At 41.7% G+C, this 17,006-nt stretch overlaps 1 protein-coding gene across 1 annotated transcript in view; it reads right to left on the bottom strand.

Moving 5' to 3' along the window:
• The window catches only part of HNRNPLL (heterogeneous nuclear ribonucleoprotein L like), a 90,019-nt gene that overhangs the window by 58,135 nt on the left and 14,878 nt on the right, over nt 1-17,006 (bottom strand). Inside the window, exons 2-7 of the mRNA XM_078649020.1 lie at nt 14,372-14,490; nt 13,360-13,597; nt 9,627-9,712; nt 7,707-7,803; nt 7,545-7,623; nt 4,590-4,751 (exon numbers count right to left, since the gene is read on the bottom strand). Coding sequence (XP_078505146.1) covers nt 4,590-4,751; nt 7,545-7,623; nt 7,707-7,803; nt 9,627-9,712; nt 13,360-13,597; nt 14,372-14,490 — 781 coding nt within the window. The remainder of the gene's footprint in view (nt 1-4,589; nt 4,752-7,544; nt 7,624-7,706; nt 7,804-9,626; nt 9,713-13,359; nt 13,598-14,371; nt 14,491-17,006) is intronic.

Raw genomic sequence — 17,006 nt, 5'->3', positions numbered from 1 at the left:
TCGGTCCGAGCACCTCACTCGGCCGCTGCTGCGGCCGCCATCTTGCCCCCTCGAATCCTGCTCTTCAAGCAGGTGCGTTCCCGATTTCTAATTTTGGAATTTCCTTAGTCGACGAGATTGCCGTCGACACCAGTCGTCGATGCCACCGTCGACACTAGGCGTAGAGAGCTATCCGTCGTCTACGACTGTCGTCGTCTACGTTCCAGTAGACGACCCCCTTCGTCGTCACCGTCGCCGATGTAACCGGCGTCGACATCACCGTAGACGACGCCGACAGCGAGGCTAGGCTGTAATAGGCAATGATGGTGTTTTTCATATTAGTTTCATCTCAATCGTCTATGACTATGATTGTTTCTCCGCTGACAATCCCGTTGACGATGTTGGTTTCTTAGTCTTTACCTCAGGAGGTATAGAAGACTGCTCCCTGAAGGGTTCTCTGACCAGGAGGTGATTTGGACGGCTCTGAAGTAGTCTCTTTAACATGATTTTTCTCCAAAAGCATGTCCTTTACTCTCCTTTTCCAGAGTGAGGAGATTTTGAAGGACTGGGCCCAGAAGACCCATGAGTGGTCTTTGAGGGCCTTCTCAGGACGTTCCCCTGAGGAATGAGTTTGAGATCTTCTCTTTTGAGATCTCCTAAATAGTGAGGACGACGCCTCATCACTGTCACTGGAGAAAACCTCCTTTCTGGTCTTAGCGTTTGACACCATATTGAAAGGCGCCCTTCACGACGTCTCAGAAACTTACTTGAGAAAGTGCAACATACCCTGCAGTCTTTGGCCTGCGGGTATAGACAGTAAATTCAGTCAGTGTGAGGGAGGATCATCAGAGTAGAGCACGGGTACTCCTATTACCGCCAGCGGCACGGCAAGCCTTCCTGGGCAGCCCGCAGACAATTTTCCCGGGTTAAAAAGAAAATTTTAAATAAAGTGTGTCTGCAAACACTGCGCGCGGAGACTGCTGCTCTGTCGGGGCCCGGGCATTCCAGTCATTGTCAGAGTGGAGCTGCAGAGGCGCGAAGAGGTGAAATACAAAAACATACAAATGGTCTTTTAAAGACATGAGAAGTGCTCGGGTGCGTGTGTGTGCGTGTGTGTGCGTGTGCGTGTGTGTGCGTGTGTGTGTGTGTGTGTGTGTGCGCGCCCGGAAGCTGTCTCAGCCCGTGCACACACAGGCAGGGTGAGATGAAGAGGGTGATAGAGGAAAGTAGACGGAGGGAGAGCGAGGGAGGGCAGGAAAGTAGACTGAGGGAGAGGGAGGGAAGGAAGGAAAGTAGACTGAGGGAGAGCGCGCGGGAAGGAAAGAGCGCGCGGGACAGACAGAGAGAGACAGATGTGTGTGTGCAGGGTCTGGTGGCTCAGTGGACGAAGGAGTCCGCTGCAGGGACCTGTGTTCAACCTCAGTCAGTTTTTTTTGTTGCTCTAGACCTGCCCCCTCCCCACTGACCCTGCCCCCACCGGTGTGGCCCTCGGACACAAACCACACTGTAAATTTGGACCCCGAGAGAAAGTTTGTGAGTACCCATGGTGTAGAGCAACCTCTAAGAACAAGTTACACAGGCTCTAAATGAACCTTCTCCTTTCCAGACATTCTTTAAAGAATGTATTTGAAGATAATCCAAAAGTAGAACAGAATCCAATAGAATTACTAAGAACAAAGTTCTTTAATGTAGTTAAAAACACAGAGTATGAGCAGAGTTCAAAGGAGACTCCCTAGCAGAACGTGAGGTAGAAACTCTGAGGGACAAAAGGTTCTCTCTGGAGTGTTCTAGAGGGTGAGGGGCTCTGATTGGTTCAGGGACAAGTTTGGTCTCTTTTACATAACGAAGGTTATGGGTTGCAAAAGGAAAATGGGCCTAGGTCTCTTTTCAGTTTGCTATACTACTAAGCATTGCTTTTGTATGTACCGGAGACTCCAGTTTCAACGACAGGGAATGATTCAGGCATGTGAATCTATGAAAGCTCTAATACTGGAGTAATGAGGATTTCCACAAATAGATCTGTCAGCCACAGCGTACAACACAAAATGCCCAAACTCTGCATTCAAGGGCAATGATCTATGGGTGAATTGGTCAGGGATATTGGCTTACACTTTACCGCCTCTCCCACTAATTCCATTTCTAATTCGGAAGCTTATTCAGAAGTCCCTCAGGTTCATACTAGTAGCACCTACATGGGCTCGTCAACTATGGTACACCACTCTATTAGAGCCCTCGGTGGTTCCACATAAAAAAATTACATCTCACACCCTCTCTCCTCACTCAGAGCCATAGAGAAATCAGACATCCAAATCCCAAAGTACTCAACCTAGTGATTTGGCTCCTGAAGTCATAAGAGTTTGGTTATTTACAACTACCATTAGACTGTATGAATATTCTCAAAGAGACTAGAAAGCCTACTACTAGAGCATGTTATACAGCAAAGTGGAAACGCTTTGTTGTCTATTGTAACAATCATATCAATCCACTTGATGCTTTTGTGCAAAACATTGTTATTTGTTGCATTAACAATGTGGATTAGCTTACACATCCATTTGCTTACATCTATCAGATGTAACTGCATACTTACAAACCAGACAACACCTTTCTATATTCAGAGTACCAGTGATCAAAGCATTCATGGAGGGATTAAAAAGAGTAATACCTCCAAGGATTCCACCCGCTTCAGAACGGAATTTAAGCATAGTTCCTACAAGGCAAATGGGTCCAACTTTTGAACCATTGTACAAATGTCAACTACAATTCATCTCATGGAAAGTCGCTTTCCTCATAGCAATAACCTTGCTAAGGAAAGTTGGTGAACTCCAGGCATTAACAATACAAGAGCCTTTCTTTCAACTACACAAGGATAGTGATTCTTCGTACTAATCCTAAAATCTTCCCTAAAGTAGTTTCTGCTTTTCATATCAATGAGTTGTTATCAGTTTTCTTTCTTCAACCCGATTCTGTAGCAGACCGAGCTCTACATACGCTTGATATTAGGTGAGCTATTCTTTACTACATAGAAAGAACCAAAGACTTCAGGAAAACAAAACTTTTTGTTGCTTCTTCTCCCCCTCATAAGGGCAATCCTATCTCCAAGTAAGGAATTGCGTGATGGATTGTAAAATGTATCCAAACATGTTGTACTAAAGCAAAGAGAACTTGGTTAGTACCCCCTAGGGCGCATTCCACTCGCAAAATAGGGGCTACTATGGCCGCCTTGGGCAATATCACCACAGCTGACATTTGTAAGGCAGCAACATGGTCTACATCGCACACATTCACCAAACACTGTTGTGTAGATGTGTCCTCAAGACAAGCAAATGTAGGCCAAGTAGTAATTAAAAAACAATTTTCAAACTACAGCCACTAAAGGTTAGCCATCACTTGGGAGATTACTGCTATATAGTCTATGCAAAGCATGTGATCTACAGCTTACATGCCTTGAACGGAAAATGTTACTTACCCAGTAAGCATCTGTTCTTGCCATGAAGAGCTGTAGATTCACATGCTCCCACCCACCTCCCCGGTCTCCTGTAGTGATTGTAGTTCTTAAATTACATTCATACGCATGGACATCTCTATTCTACACTTCCTAACTCCATTTCTCACCCTCTGCGGGAAAACAATCTAACAATGGAGTCGATGCCATGTGCACTATCACCGAAAGGAGGAGCCATCTACCTCGTGAAAGAAAAGACCTCTTCAAACAAAAACAACTTGCAAACATCCAGACCCAACACTAGATGGCAGGAGACTGCAAAGCATGTGAATCTACAGCTCTACATGCCAAGAAACAATGCCTACTGGGTAAGTAACATTTTCCTTCCAGAGCACACAGCACAAACATACGATCACAGAAAAGGTTTGCAATGGTGGTGGGGTGGTGAGGATTGGGTTTGCTTGGGGGATAAATGTGAGTGTGGGGCCAGGGGGTATTGGCTGAAGGTAAAATGTAACTTTCCAACTTCTTCCCAGGACAATTGATTAAGTTAAAAGCATGTCACTGGGCAGCAAAAAGTAAGAACACTATTGAAGTAAACAAATTCGAAAATTGTGAAAACAAAGAAATTAAAAATGTCACGATAGAAAGTTCTGCTCACTGCAGATACATACCAGTGCTAACAGCTGGATAAAAAAAAGCGATATTCAAAGTGCAGCACTGTAGTTTATGATAGAGGAGTTGCTGGTTCTATTAAAGGAGCAGTTTCCTATCCGGCTTTACCTAAACTGTTTCAAATCCATACATTATCTAAAATTCAATTGGCAAGATGTGATCAACATCGTTTTTTCAACCTCAGATTTGCCATGTATAGAGGGCAGAGTTCTCCAGCTTTTCATCTCACTGGTTGAGTTGGTTCCAACAAGGATGTAAACAGGATTCAGGACAATGCACACAGCTCACAGATTGTCCAGTCTGGTATGCTGGATTTAAAACTGGCATAAAGGGAAGTGAAGCAATATGACCAAGTTCAATGTTTCTAGGTAGCCACAAAATTCTGACAAATTGGAAACGAATTACCAAGTAAATGGGAGTCCAATACTTTGAGGGAATTTCTTTTCGAAACGGGAACACTCATTTTGCAATACCACTATTAGCATAAACTTACCAAATCCATCATAGCCGTATGAGGAGCCATATGAGCCACCATATGAGCCGTATGAGGAGCCATAGTTTGAGCCATAAGTAGATGCTGGTCCTCCATGGGATGATCCAAATGATGCAGGATGGTCTCCTAAAATAGCCTGTCTTTGTCGGCCTTTTCCTCGCTCTGCAAGAATACATTTCAATTCAACATTAGCAAACCCAAAAAAGAAACGTTCTTTCAAACGCTCAGATTTTAAGAGTAAAATTAAACATGCGTCTAGACAAGTTATGTACACCTTTTTACAGACAAATTATGTTGCAATATGTGGCCCTCAAGTGAAGAAGGCGCAAGTCAATACGGATGCCATATCAATTTCAGATAATTTGAAATAGAGCAATACTTTGAGGGATGCTTGAATCATGGTGCTCGGAAGAGTTTTTAAGAGCTACAGACATGGCACTCTGAAATACAAGGTAATTGCTGATCATTTCTGTCAGTCTGACAATAGTGTAGGTTGTTGATAACCCTTCATCCACATGCTCATGAAGTGAGATAAATAAAAAACTTTGCACAATTGTTGTGAACTATGCAAGTCTACAAGAATGTAGGAAACACCCCCCTAAATGCAAGGTCATCCCACCTACGTCACAAAGCAATACAATTGGAAAATTCTCTGGAAAAAACAGTGTAAAATTCTAACAATCAAAGCTGGTCGAGGTATGTTAAGTTACCAACTATGCAAGTAATGCAAAGTTATCCAAAGACTTCCCAGACAAAGTTTTTTTTTTTTTTTTTAACTCTACAGGCTCTTTTAAAGTTTTATCAGGTAAATACACATTGAACCGTGCAAACCCCTTTACACATTAGGACTACGTACCCTATTTCGGTCCTTCAATAAAAAAGAAACCATCATACTAACCAACTTTTTAAAAGCAAACACACTGAAACTGCCTGGTGCAACATGCAGGTCTCAACAGAAAAAACATGGGAAGATTAGGGACACACTGAGCCAAGCGTGGCAATAAAGGACAATTGTATGAAGAAGAAGGATTTCAACTAAGTTGTCCTTTAGTCATCAATTTAAAATGGAGCTGGGGCAATTAACACTAGAAAAACGGGACACATGGCCCCATTACAAAACTGGCTGCATAGCGAATACCACAAAATAGAATATACATTGATTTGCCCTTTGAAACAATTCAAGCTACATCGTACATTAAATAAATGCAATACTTTTGAAAGACAGTACCTGAATCATACTATTAGCTTCAACAGCAACACATTTTCAAAGAAGGCTCCTTTCAAGAAGATTCAGCATAAGCGAACAAAAACCTGTATTACATGGTTTCACAATCAGTAAAAAGTATGTTGCATAGTTATACAATTAATGTAAACATTTTTTTTGCAGTGACAGAGGGATGCTCATGTTCAAGTTGTATCTCTAGTCAACTACCAGTTCTATTCCCTTAACAAGAAAATATGATCCTTTAACATATTCAGGGACCCGCCCATTCAGCACACCCAAAGAGATGGAACAGAAAGCTAGCCAAGGTGTCAGCAGTTATTAGATTACATCATATAGTCAAACAATTTATGGATGTGTTTGGCTTCGTTAATGTAATATTATGCAAAGAAAGTTGGTTAAACAATGCAATGTTTTTCATATTTCAAAGCCAATTTTCGTCTATAGTGATTAAATGTACCAAACTTCTACCAATAACTAGCTGCAAGGAGGCTAATGTAGCTTTAAGTATATTGATGCCACATACATTGAGGTATGTGGATACCATATTTTAATTTAAAATCGTCCAGCAAAGGAAAATAAGTTCTCCAAAACTGCTGCTTCTTGTTAGCTTTGTACAGGCATAAGAAATTAGACATTACAAAGTGTCTAAATATACGAAGATTTGACAGAAAGGGACTTTAAAAAAATAAGTTGGCTCTTGTGTGTTTTGAAGCCCATTACTGACTCAGGTGATCCCAATGTTTTTTGTTGTATAAAGACACGCCATGTCTCTATGTGCCCCACCCACTGAAAAACAGGCACTTGAAGAAATTCAACTGCACAAATCAATCGTAGAACCAATGCTAGAATATTTTCCAGAGGGGCATGTAAGTGCTCCACCCTGATCCTTATGGGTGGAATTTAAATATATTTGAAAATGTGAGACAATATGAAACTAGCTTGCAGGGAGATATAGGACACGTGAATAAGTGGAAAAGTAGTTATGTACACCAGGCCATGTTAACTGTAACCCACATTTTCAACAAACACCTTTGAAAGTCTAAACAATGTAGTTCTCGTATTCTAAAACTAATTAACATGCGAGACTGTTGCGAAGTTAAATGTGCAACTAAAATGTTTACATTGGTTGACTAGCGGAAAACAAAAATCAAGTCCAATGCAAGATAAAAAAATGTTTTTAAAAGAATGCAGATCTCTGATATAAGTCAGCAAACAAATGTGGACAGTTTATCAAAGCATTCTTCCCATGCAAATCTGTACTTGTGCGTGTCCTCCTTTAAAACTTGTGCTGTTGATGCATGCAGAATGCTGTCAAGGTGAATTGCGAGTCTGAGGTTTTTGCAGAGAGCCTTTTGCTGATGCCGATGTGGTGCATGAGGAAGTGGAGAGTCAGCCTGCTGGAATCCACCTCTAGCCATCTCACTGCCATTTCCAAATGAGGTGCAACAAAGTCTTTTCCGATGAGATGCAGCGTGCAAGTCTGAAGTGCTCTGTATCAGATTCCTCTTGTCCAGAGTTAGACTGCTTGGAGAAATGCAAGTCCTTGGAATGCGAACGTGCCTGAATGTCTGGGCTCCATGGTGAACTAAAAAAAACTCACTTCACCAGTGTAAGGCACTATGTTCCATTAAAGTGGTTTCCATGAGGCTAGTATAGTTTAGAATCCCTTTCCCCTAGCCCATGACATCTGCAGTCTTGCAAAAACAGCACAAAAATGCCGATGTGCTTACCTGGTCCTGGTTGACCCACGAAAGGCTTAGTGTAGTCCCAACTTTCAGAATCATTCTTGATGACATTGAGACGAGTCGGCTGTGGATTTTCAAATAAAAAGTTAGTCTGAGAAATGCCAAAAATGTACATAAAAATAAATATAAATAATTTTGACCGCTTACCCTTGCATATTCAATTTTCAGAGTACAGCACCCGGCATATATATCTGCTCCGTTCAGAGCTGCTTTGGCTTTCTGGGCTCCAAGAATGTTTTCGAATGTACTTCGTATTAAGGAAAATAAACTGACAATATTTAGAAAAAAGTAAACCATCAAGAATTCCCCCTCCCCCCTGCAAAAAAAAAAAAAAAGCCTTCCCCATTGAGCCCAAGTGAGGACATTTCAAATCAATGCAGTCAGATTACCACCTACAAAATACAGTCAGTATTACATCACTTAAGTTGGTAGCTCTCTAGCAGAGGAGTTTGGACACTGACAAACTTCTACCTTCATTAAAATTATCTGTAGCCATTTCAAAACAATTAACCTAATATTGAGCTCTAAATCTCTTACGAGAACTCAAAAACGCACAGAAGCAATGTTTAAGTATGGTGGTGATTAGTGGACAAATAATGGTCTAACACAGTGGCTATGTTTAGTAATGGTTACTTGTAGAACATCCGTTTGGGTAGACTCCCCTGCACTCATGGTATTCCACTGTGGGTGGGGCGAGGGCCTCACAACTTGTCATGCAAAGTGGTGTAATTGTTACATTTGGGTTTTCTCTGGGAGGACAGATCTTCTGACTGTCAACCTAATCAGAGCTAGCAGTTAAAGTGTATCACTTGTGGTCTCACTGAAAGAATACCTACTTTCACATTGGGCTGCTGATGGACGGGGAGTCTTAAGTTGCTACTAGCCGACTAAGATCAGCTAAGAACTAGATTGACATATAAAGGCAGATATTCATTATGCTCCAAAATAGCCATTTTCTACTTGCAGGGTACCAGAGGCAATTGGAACAGTCATGCTCCCATTTCGGTCATAACCAGCTTGCTCTTTATAGACTTTGGTCATGTGCCACTTAGTGGGAACTGAACATTAAGTCTGCAAACAAAATATTACAAACTAAAATAGAGACGGAATTTCACCTCAAGCTCAGATTTATTGAACTGAAGTTTGCACAACCTGTTCAAACAGCCAACATACTTTATGCACCCCTTAAGCAGCTACTTTTTTTAACAGGAGTTCTGCTGTAACAAAGTACAAAAGTGTAGCGAAATGAAAAGACATTGCAAAACATAAAGAAACTGGGGTGTGGAATTCCTATTACCCAACGCCCATGACATTGTTTTGGGTCAAAAACAAATTTTCCGGTCTCTTTTGCCCACTGGCAAGTAGGCCCAATTCACTGCAGCACAAGACCTTTGCTTTACATTACTACATTTGGGGTCTGTGTGCAATTAAGGTACACTTGTGTCTATATGTACAAGTTGTTAAAACGCAAATATATAATTGTGTGCACATATAGATCTTTGTCTACATACACACACATGCTCATATGAAAATATCTTCAGTGACTCCAAAATAACTCCCCACACCTCTTTTTCCTAATTTGTGACCTCATTGCATATCCGCAAAAGCAATGAATATATACAATTTTAACAGGACAAGTAAGATTTAGTAAGCAGCCTGTCCCATGGACAACTAGATATTTTATAAAAGTCCTCACTCCTAAGAAACTATGAAACCTGTGGTCAGAATCCTAGATGACTTACATTTTATGAAAATCATTTTGGGAAGAAAACCTGCCCCAGTAGGCAGCACTTTTTAAATCAAACAAAACCATTCAAGTATGTACAACTGAAACACTATTCCAGAAATGTATATTCAAAAGCTACAAATAGAGACTGCAATGTTCTCTTTTAATTTGACAAGTTTGAAATTGGACACTGATACTTCAAGCATTCCAGTAGCTGTATTGTCCTCGAATGAACATCGGGCTAAGTGAATAAGAAAAAGTTTTTTTAACGAGAACATAAGGAATGCCACAATTGCTTTTCCCTTGGCTAAAAAAAGATTTATAATTCAAAGAAAGGATATTCCACCATTGCCTGTATTCCATTTCTCTTGAATGTCACAATACGCATCACTTTTGCAACAGGATTGCAGACCGTGTACAAAACGTCCTAAGAGAAAGAAATAATATTCGGAGGTTTGTGTACAGTCAGAACAGGACATCTGAAATAGCGTAACTGTGTGAAATATGACTGTATGGCAAAACATTGTGACAAAAAATAATTTGAAGTAGTAAATTAAGTACGATTATAGTAAAGTACTGGCCATTTTAAAAAGCTTGTTTTAAGAGGGTTAGACCTGGTTGTATCTATTTACAACTTCTTACAAGTGATTCTGTATTGTATATTCGCAGCTTTTTAAGGGCCGCTCTCTGGCTTCGGTCCAGTTGTGATTAAATCTGATTGTGGAACCTCTTTCAATTCTGTGATCAGGGGTTTAGAATGATGTTATCGTATTTATTTTTTATAGAATATGTATGACAACCTTGCACTAAAACCATGTATTTGTAACGGACCGGTTAGGGTTCCTGTAAGGCATGTTGGGAAGGGGGAGGGAGGGGGGGGGGGGGGGGAGAGGGATTCTGTTGGTTTTTGATTCCATCTTCGAATCGCTTCAATGCCCTGGATGGGTGGAGTGACTAGCCACTGATCTCCCTTGCTGCTCTCTCCAATACGAAAGGGCAGAGACAAATTGAATGGTGGTAAGGCTTATAATCACAGGGAGGGATGGTGCAATAGGAATATTCTGGCCTTAAGTCCTAGTACCGAGAGGCATACTGGCGAGAGGGACACAAACGCTGCATGAATATGTAGGGCTATGGAACTTGGCAGAGGTAGCTCGCCAGCAGATCTATCTAGACCATGCGGTGGGAGGTTGTAGGATAGTATGGGCTTCCCAGCTCCAGTCTGTTCCCCTGGTAAGTAATGGTAATCACTTGGGCCTGAATAACCCGGAGGAATCTGTGACAAAACAGCCATCTACAGTAGCAAACATTTTGTCCTGGAATATAGCAGCATTAGTCCCTTAGCCCAGAGTGGGGCGAATATCTTTTAAATGTAGAGTGGTTTGGGCAAGGAGATAGGATTTGTACAATCCATAATAATTTGTCTGTTAAGTTAAAAGGCCATCTTTTCTGTTACATCAGAGTAGGTAAAAGAGAATTGGAACAGTAACAGTGGGAGGATATGCTGGCCGCTAACAGGAAAAGGGACCACCCCACCATGTGGAATTTAGTCTCTACGTGCTGTATGCCCAGTGATGCCCAATGTACTAGAGCCAGACTGAGTCACACATTTATCCTCACTCTCTAAAAGTAGATGTAAATCTTTTCCAGCAAAAGTTGTTGGGCATCCAGCCTATGGAGCGGCTAGGGGAGATTCATTAATAGAATGGAATCTAATCCAATATCTCTAGAGGATGTAAAAGTGGCAAATGCAAGGATAGCACCAAATAAAGCCCGAGGCTTAAATAAAATTCCTGGGGACCTATACAGGAGGTAAACAGATGTTTGGGGTCCATGTAGCTCCTACTTGGGAGAGGGTCTGAAAGTATCCCCATCCATAAAAAGGGATCTCCAGCTGATCCCCACAATTACAGGCACCACAATCTGACTGTTACCAAAGTTTCTTTCAGTAGTATACTCCTTGATCGGTTGCAACTATGGATGGGAGAAAAAGAAATACTATCACCTTTGCATGAAGGATTAAGGGAGGGTATCAGTACAGCAGACCAGGTCTTCTGGTCCCAATTAATTTTCTGGAAGGCTGTGGCCCTAAATAAAGGCAGCCTATACATTGCATTTGTTGTTTGATTTAGTACCCAGTAAGAAAATATGGCAGGTTCTGGTTAATTTGGGTATACATGTTGACCTGTTGATTGTATTTATCCAATTATACAGCAATAATTTTGCACAGGGCCGCTGTGGATCTTCAGGCGGATTGACAGACTCCTTTCCTGTGGGTCTGTTGGTCAGGTAGGGTTGTATCCTGTGGGTTAGGCAGGGTTGTATCCTTTCCCACACCCTCTTTTCCATTTATGCAAACAATTAGATTTCTTTCTTGAATTGTGATGTGCCAATATTGGCTAATACGAAGATCCCAGCATGTTTGCGAACAATACCATCCTTGTTACTAAAACACTGCTGGGTTACAAAAACGTCTGTCGTTTTGAGAGATTCTGCGCTTAAAGGTGGTTGGGGGTGTCTTGAGAGAAAAGTAGCCATTTTTTTTTAAATACCAGTCATTCTACTCTAGCTAATCCCAAGCAAAGTTATGTTAACTTAGACCGTTTTTTTTTTACTACCTGGGACTGACTCTCACCTAAGACTTTTATTGGAGATGTATTGAAAAGAGAAATCTTAAATTAGCCAAACATAGTGGGGTATTGATAAGAGCACAAAACAATTCACATTTCTGTTTAATCTCCCCAGCAATCTAAATCTACAAAATGCAGGCACTGGGATCTGCCTTGTATAGGGCTCAACTATGGGGACCTAAGAAGTCTGTTTTACTAGTTATTAAGAACCGCTGCCTATGTCCGCTATTGAGACTACCTAATAGTACACCATTACTACAACTTAGACATGACATGGGAGTATTGGCCTATTACTGAGGGGGATCAGGCCCATACTTTTTGGGAAACGGGTCTAGTATGGAGATCCTAGGGCCAGGAAGCATAGTGGATAAAATATATAAAAGATAACTTAGACCAAGATAGGGTGTGTGGATCTGGACACGTTCAGTGGGCACGGACAGTTGATAAAACTCTGTTAAAGAGGTACTGGCACCACAAAATGGATTAACTGCTGGCATTCTCATCATATGGACCCTGACCCACTCTTTTCTTGAGATCAATTAAGACTATAGCGTGGAGCAGTTTTTAGACGAAATAGAGCCTATTTTGGCTCAAAAGCTGTATATGCAGTTCGGATACAGTACCCTACCAAAAGCCTTTTTTTAACTGACAAATAAGCAACTTAAGAGCTCTACAGGATACATCTGCCCTAGCTGTGAGGCATAAAGAGAGAAGTGCAATGTTAGTTTTTCTTCACAGCTTACGTTAAAAGCAGATCATTCCCATATCTCAGCTTTTTAGTGTTAGTTTTTAAAATGCGAAAAGCATTTTATTTATCCAGGAGTTTAGGCAAAGCCTGTTTTTTTAGTTATCCCACTTTTTAAATTGCAATAAGGAGAATTAAACAAAAGATGTGCCTACAAATGGCTAATTAAGTAGTGTATTATTTATAACCAGTTTTATCTGGTCATATGAATACCGTATTAATTAGCTTTTTAATATTTTATGAGGTTTAATTCATGCTATGTAGTTTTATTTGTATAGCACATAGCTGAAATAAAGTAAAAAATCTGAGGGAGGAATATATAAAGCTTAATTTTTTTCAGCCTCCAAAAGTCTACCAAGGAGGAACCGTGGTGGTCTCAAGGCACTTTTAAGTGGAAAGAGGATAAAACATGAACTGACAGCAATCCTGAAATAGCATAACTTAAGGTTAAATATTGCATATTACTGTGGTTTTAGAGCACGCCATTGCCTCAAATAAAACAATATTTTGATGAAAAACAAGACCATGAATTAAAAAAAAAAAAAAAAAAAACGTTTAGCAGCACTAACACAGAATCAGTGAATGCTGTCAAAATAGATTATGTCCAAGAGCCAATGGCCCAGTGTATAAAGTGTTGTAAAACTAGGTTGAATAACGAAAAATAAGAGCAGTCTAGCTAGCATTATTTATAAAACTTACCACTGTAATTGGATAGAGGGGATTTTGAATGGATAAGAGTAGAACTTTGTTGCCCCCTGAAGGGTCGTCCGCATTTGCAGGACGGGTAATCCGTTTGCTTGTAGAAAAGTTAAAGTAGGCTTGTTGTCCTGCTATAAATATGGCTTCAGTTGCAGCAAAGTTAACACATGCCTGGGAAGATTCGGTGCTTTCAAATTCCACGAGAGCCTGACGTTTGAATGGCATCATCATCACGTAGCTGATCAAGTAAAGACAAGATGGGAATGAGTGACCAACAAACATTTATCAAAGAGTTTTGCAAGTCATTGAATTGAGGTTACTTTAAGCAATAGAGAACTCCAAACTAATGCCACGCAAGCAGATTATCAAAATTCAGCTAGAAGTTCAGGCAACAATTAATTCCAGGTAGGCCCATCAACTTTACCATGCAATGCGTTCAATGAAATTCGTGCACATACAAAGGAAATATAACTGGGCAGGGCGCAACGGTACGCGGAAATCTGTAGTTTCACCCAAACCACTGTTATAAATAGGATTACAGCATATGAACGGGGAAAACCAGGAACAGCTCAGAGAAACAACCAAATGGGTTTTTCGAATACTTATGCTATTGATCAGCATGACCAAAAACAAGTGAAATCACAAGCATGATTTCAGTTCTCCAACATGGTTGTAAAATGCAAAATCACTATACTTATCGGCTGAAAATCCGGAACAATTAGATATTACAGTATCAATACATGTCCACTTTTACTTCCAACAATGACATGGCCATTGAGACCTCAAACAAAAGAGCTAGTTGGATTTAGCTGTGTAAATAGAGCATATGTGTATACATATACATCCTAGAGCATGTGTAATCAACATTTAAAATAATCATTGGTGACGCACAAAGTATGAGGAATGGAAAGAACTAAAGCATAAACCTACATATAGAAAAGCTATAAATACTGAGTTCTTGTCCATTACTAACGTAGCCCTATATTGCTCATTTAAGCTGCCCGCGACATACCTTATAGTTCCAAATTTCTGTAGTGCCTCCATCAGGTCAGCCTCGACGACAGATTCACAGAGTCCTCTCACATGAACCACAGGCGAAACTGAGACTTTGTGATGGACTCCACCTCCGTCCTATTGGGAAATGACAAAAAAGTAAATGCGAATCACTACCAACAGTGCAAAATAATTAACTGTAGTAAGCTCTTAACCGCAACATGATGTGTGTGTGTGTGTGTGTGTATATATATATATATATATATATATATCCACATTCACAAAAAAAGCAGTACTGCACCAGTTTAAATGACAAGCAAGAGGATCATTGCGCCTATGAACCATAAACAGCACTGGTGCTTCTGCCTTAAAATGCGTCCCAGCAAGCGTGACGCTGCATACAGTGTCAAAAAATGGTTTATGTTTGTAGTGATAGTGGAAACAAGAAGAAAGAGGAGCAGCCCCACAATAGTGTGGCGTTTGCATAAATCTTGGTCTCTGGTGGATTAAGTTCCAATGAGAACACTGTAGTGATCCATGTACAGGAATGCACATTACCAAAAGGTAAGGTTCGCAATCTGCTTTCTTTGTTCTATCATTATTCCTCTTATATTCTTTCTCTTTAAGTCTACATTAATTGCCTCTTTAAACTTCTACCTCGTGTCATTTAAGCAAGACCATGTATACACATAGCAGATAAAATATATCAAGACATTTTTAGACTGTGTTGCGAATCTTGACACCCAATACATTAGAAAATGGTCCCATACCAGGTTCCACAGATATTATTTGGAAATAACCAGGAGTATGTAATACTGCCCTAAATAATGCAGGGCTGGGGGAATTCTATAATATATTTACCTGTCCTAGGGACAAGATGCTTCAGAAATCTACTTGTCCAGAGAAAAGAAAAGTCCCTTATGCCATAAGGTAACGATTGCAGCAGTGTTCTTATGTCAGAGCTCTGATAACAGCCCGTACTCTGGTTTGGAATGTAGCCAGGTTAAGATTTTGCCACCTTTATGCAAATTTACATACAGCAGTTGAAAGTAGGCTGGAAGCAGTAGTTCCAGAGTTGGAATGTACTGTGCACCTCAAACATGTTTAAGAGTAGTCACCAACTCCTTTTAAATCTCTACCCACACTGAAAATGGTTGGAAACGTATTAATGGTGAGGACATGCGTGTTAAAAAGAATTAAAAAATAATCCAGGAGCATAGGGAAAGAACTTGCAAATCAGTTTTTTGCATGAACTACTATACTCTTACCAAAATGGAATGAATAAACGACTGCCAGGAGTAAGGTTTCAAACCTTCCTTAACCTCTTGTGAATTCCTGAAAATGTAAAGCTGTACCAATACAAAGATGTAGGAGCACTTTTGCCATTTTACGAGAGTCTACCCCATTGTATACACCATATGACTATGGCAGTGGAACATAAAGTGCCACATCTGATAGCGTTCCAAAAGTGTTTTTATCAAAGCATTTAAAAGGCATGTGCACACAATATAAGCACTTGCTGCCGAGGTGCAATCCTTAAGATGAGATTCAAAACAATAACACAAAGTGTAGAGGTGCGCCACATCAATAATTAAACAAGCATTTACAATGCAATGGTTTTGCCTTTGTTAAAGTTAGAGCTATTGGCATTGCTCTTGACATTATTTCTATTTATGTTTTTTTTAACATAAATAAATGGCATTGTCATTTACAATGCCACTAGCTTTATCTCTCGCAAATGACACACACAAACACACACAGAGCCCCCCACACACACAGCCACACAGAGCCCCCCCACACACAGCCACACAAAGCCCCCCACACACACACAGCCACACAAAGCTTCCCACACAGCCACACAAAGCTTCCCACACAGCCACACAGAGCCCTCCACACACACCCACACAGCACAAGCAGGCAACAGGGGCACACGGAGGCACAAGCAGGCAACAGGGGCACACGGTGGCACAAGCAGGCAACAGGGGCACACAGAGGCACAAGCAGGCAACAGGGGCACACAGAGGCACAAGCAGGCAACAGGGGCACACAGAGGCACAAGCAGGCAACAGGGGCACACAGAGGCACAAGCAGGCAACAGGGGCACACGGAGGCACAAGCAGGCAACAGGGGCACACGGAGGCACAAGCAGGCAACAGGGGCACACAGAGGCACAAGCAGGCAACAGGGGCACACAGAGGCACAAGCAGGCAACAGGGGCACACAGAGGCACAAGCAGGCAACAGGGGCACACAGAGGCACAAGCAGGCAACAGGGGCACACGGAGGCACAAGCAGGCAACAGGGGCACACGGAGGCACAAGCAGGCAACAGGGGCACACGGAGGCACAAGCAGGCAACAGGGGCACACGGAGGCACAAGCAGGCAACAGGGGCACACGGAGGCACAAGCAGGCAACAGGGGCACACGGAGGCACAAGCAGGCAACAGGGGCACACGGAGGCACAAGCAGGCAACAGGGGCACACGGAGGCACAAGCAGGCAACAGGGGCACACGGAGGCACAAGCAGGCAACAGGGGCACACGGAGGCACAAGCAGGCAACAGGGGCACACGGAGGCACAAGCAGGCAACAGGGGCACACGGAGGCACAAGCAGGCAACAGGGGCACACGGAGGCACAAGCAGGCAACAGGGGCA

This window comes from Lissotriton helveticus, chromosome 6, assembly GCF_964261635.1.
Source record: "Lissotriton helveticus chromosome 6, aLisHel1.1, whole genome shotgun sequence".
In the NCBI taxonomy this organism is placed as follows: Eukaryota; Metazoa; Chordata; class Amphibia; order Caudata; family Salamandridae; genus Lissotriton; species Lissotriton helveticus.
The sequence above is the reverse complement of the archived record's forward strand: the minus strand, read 5'-3'. Positions and strand labels throughout refer to the sequence as shown.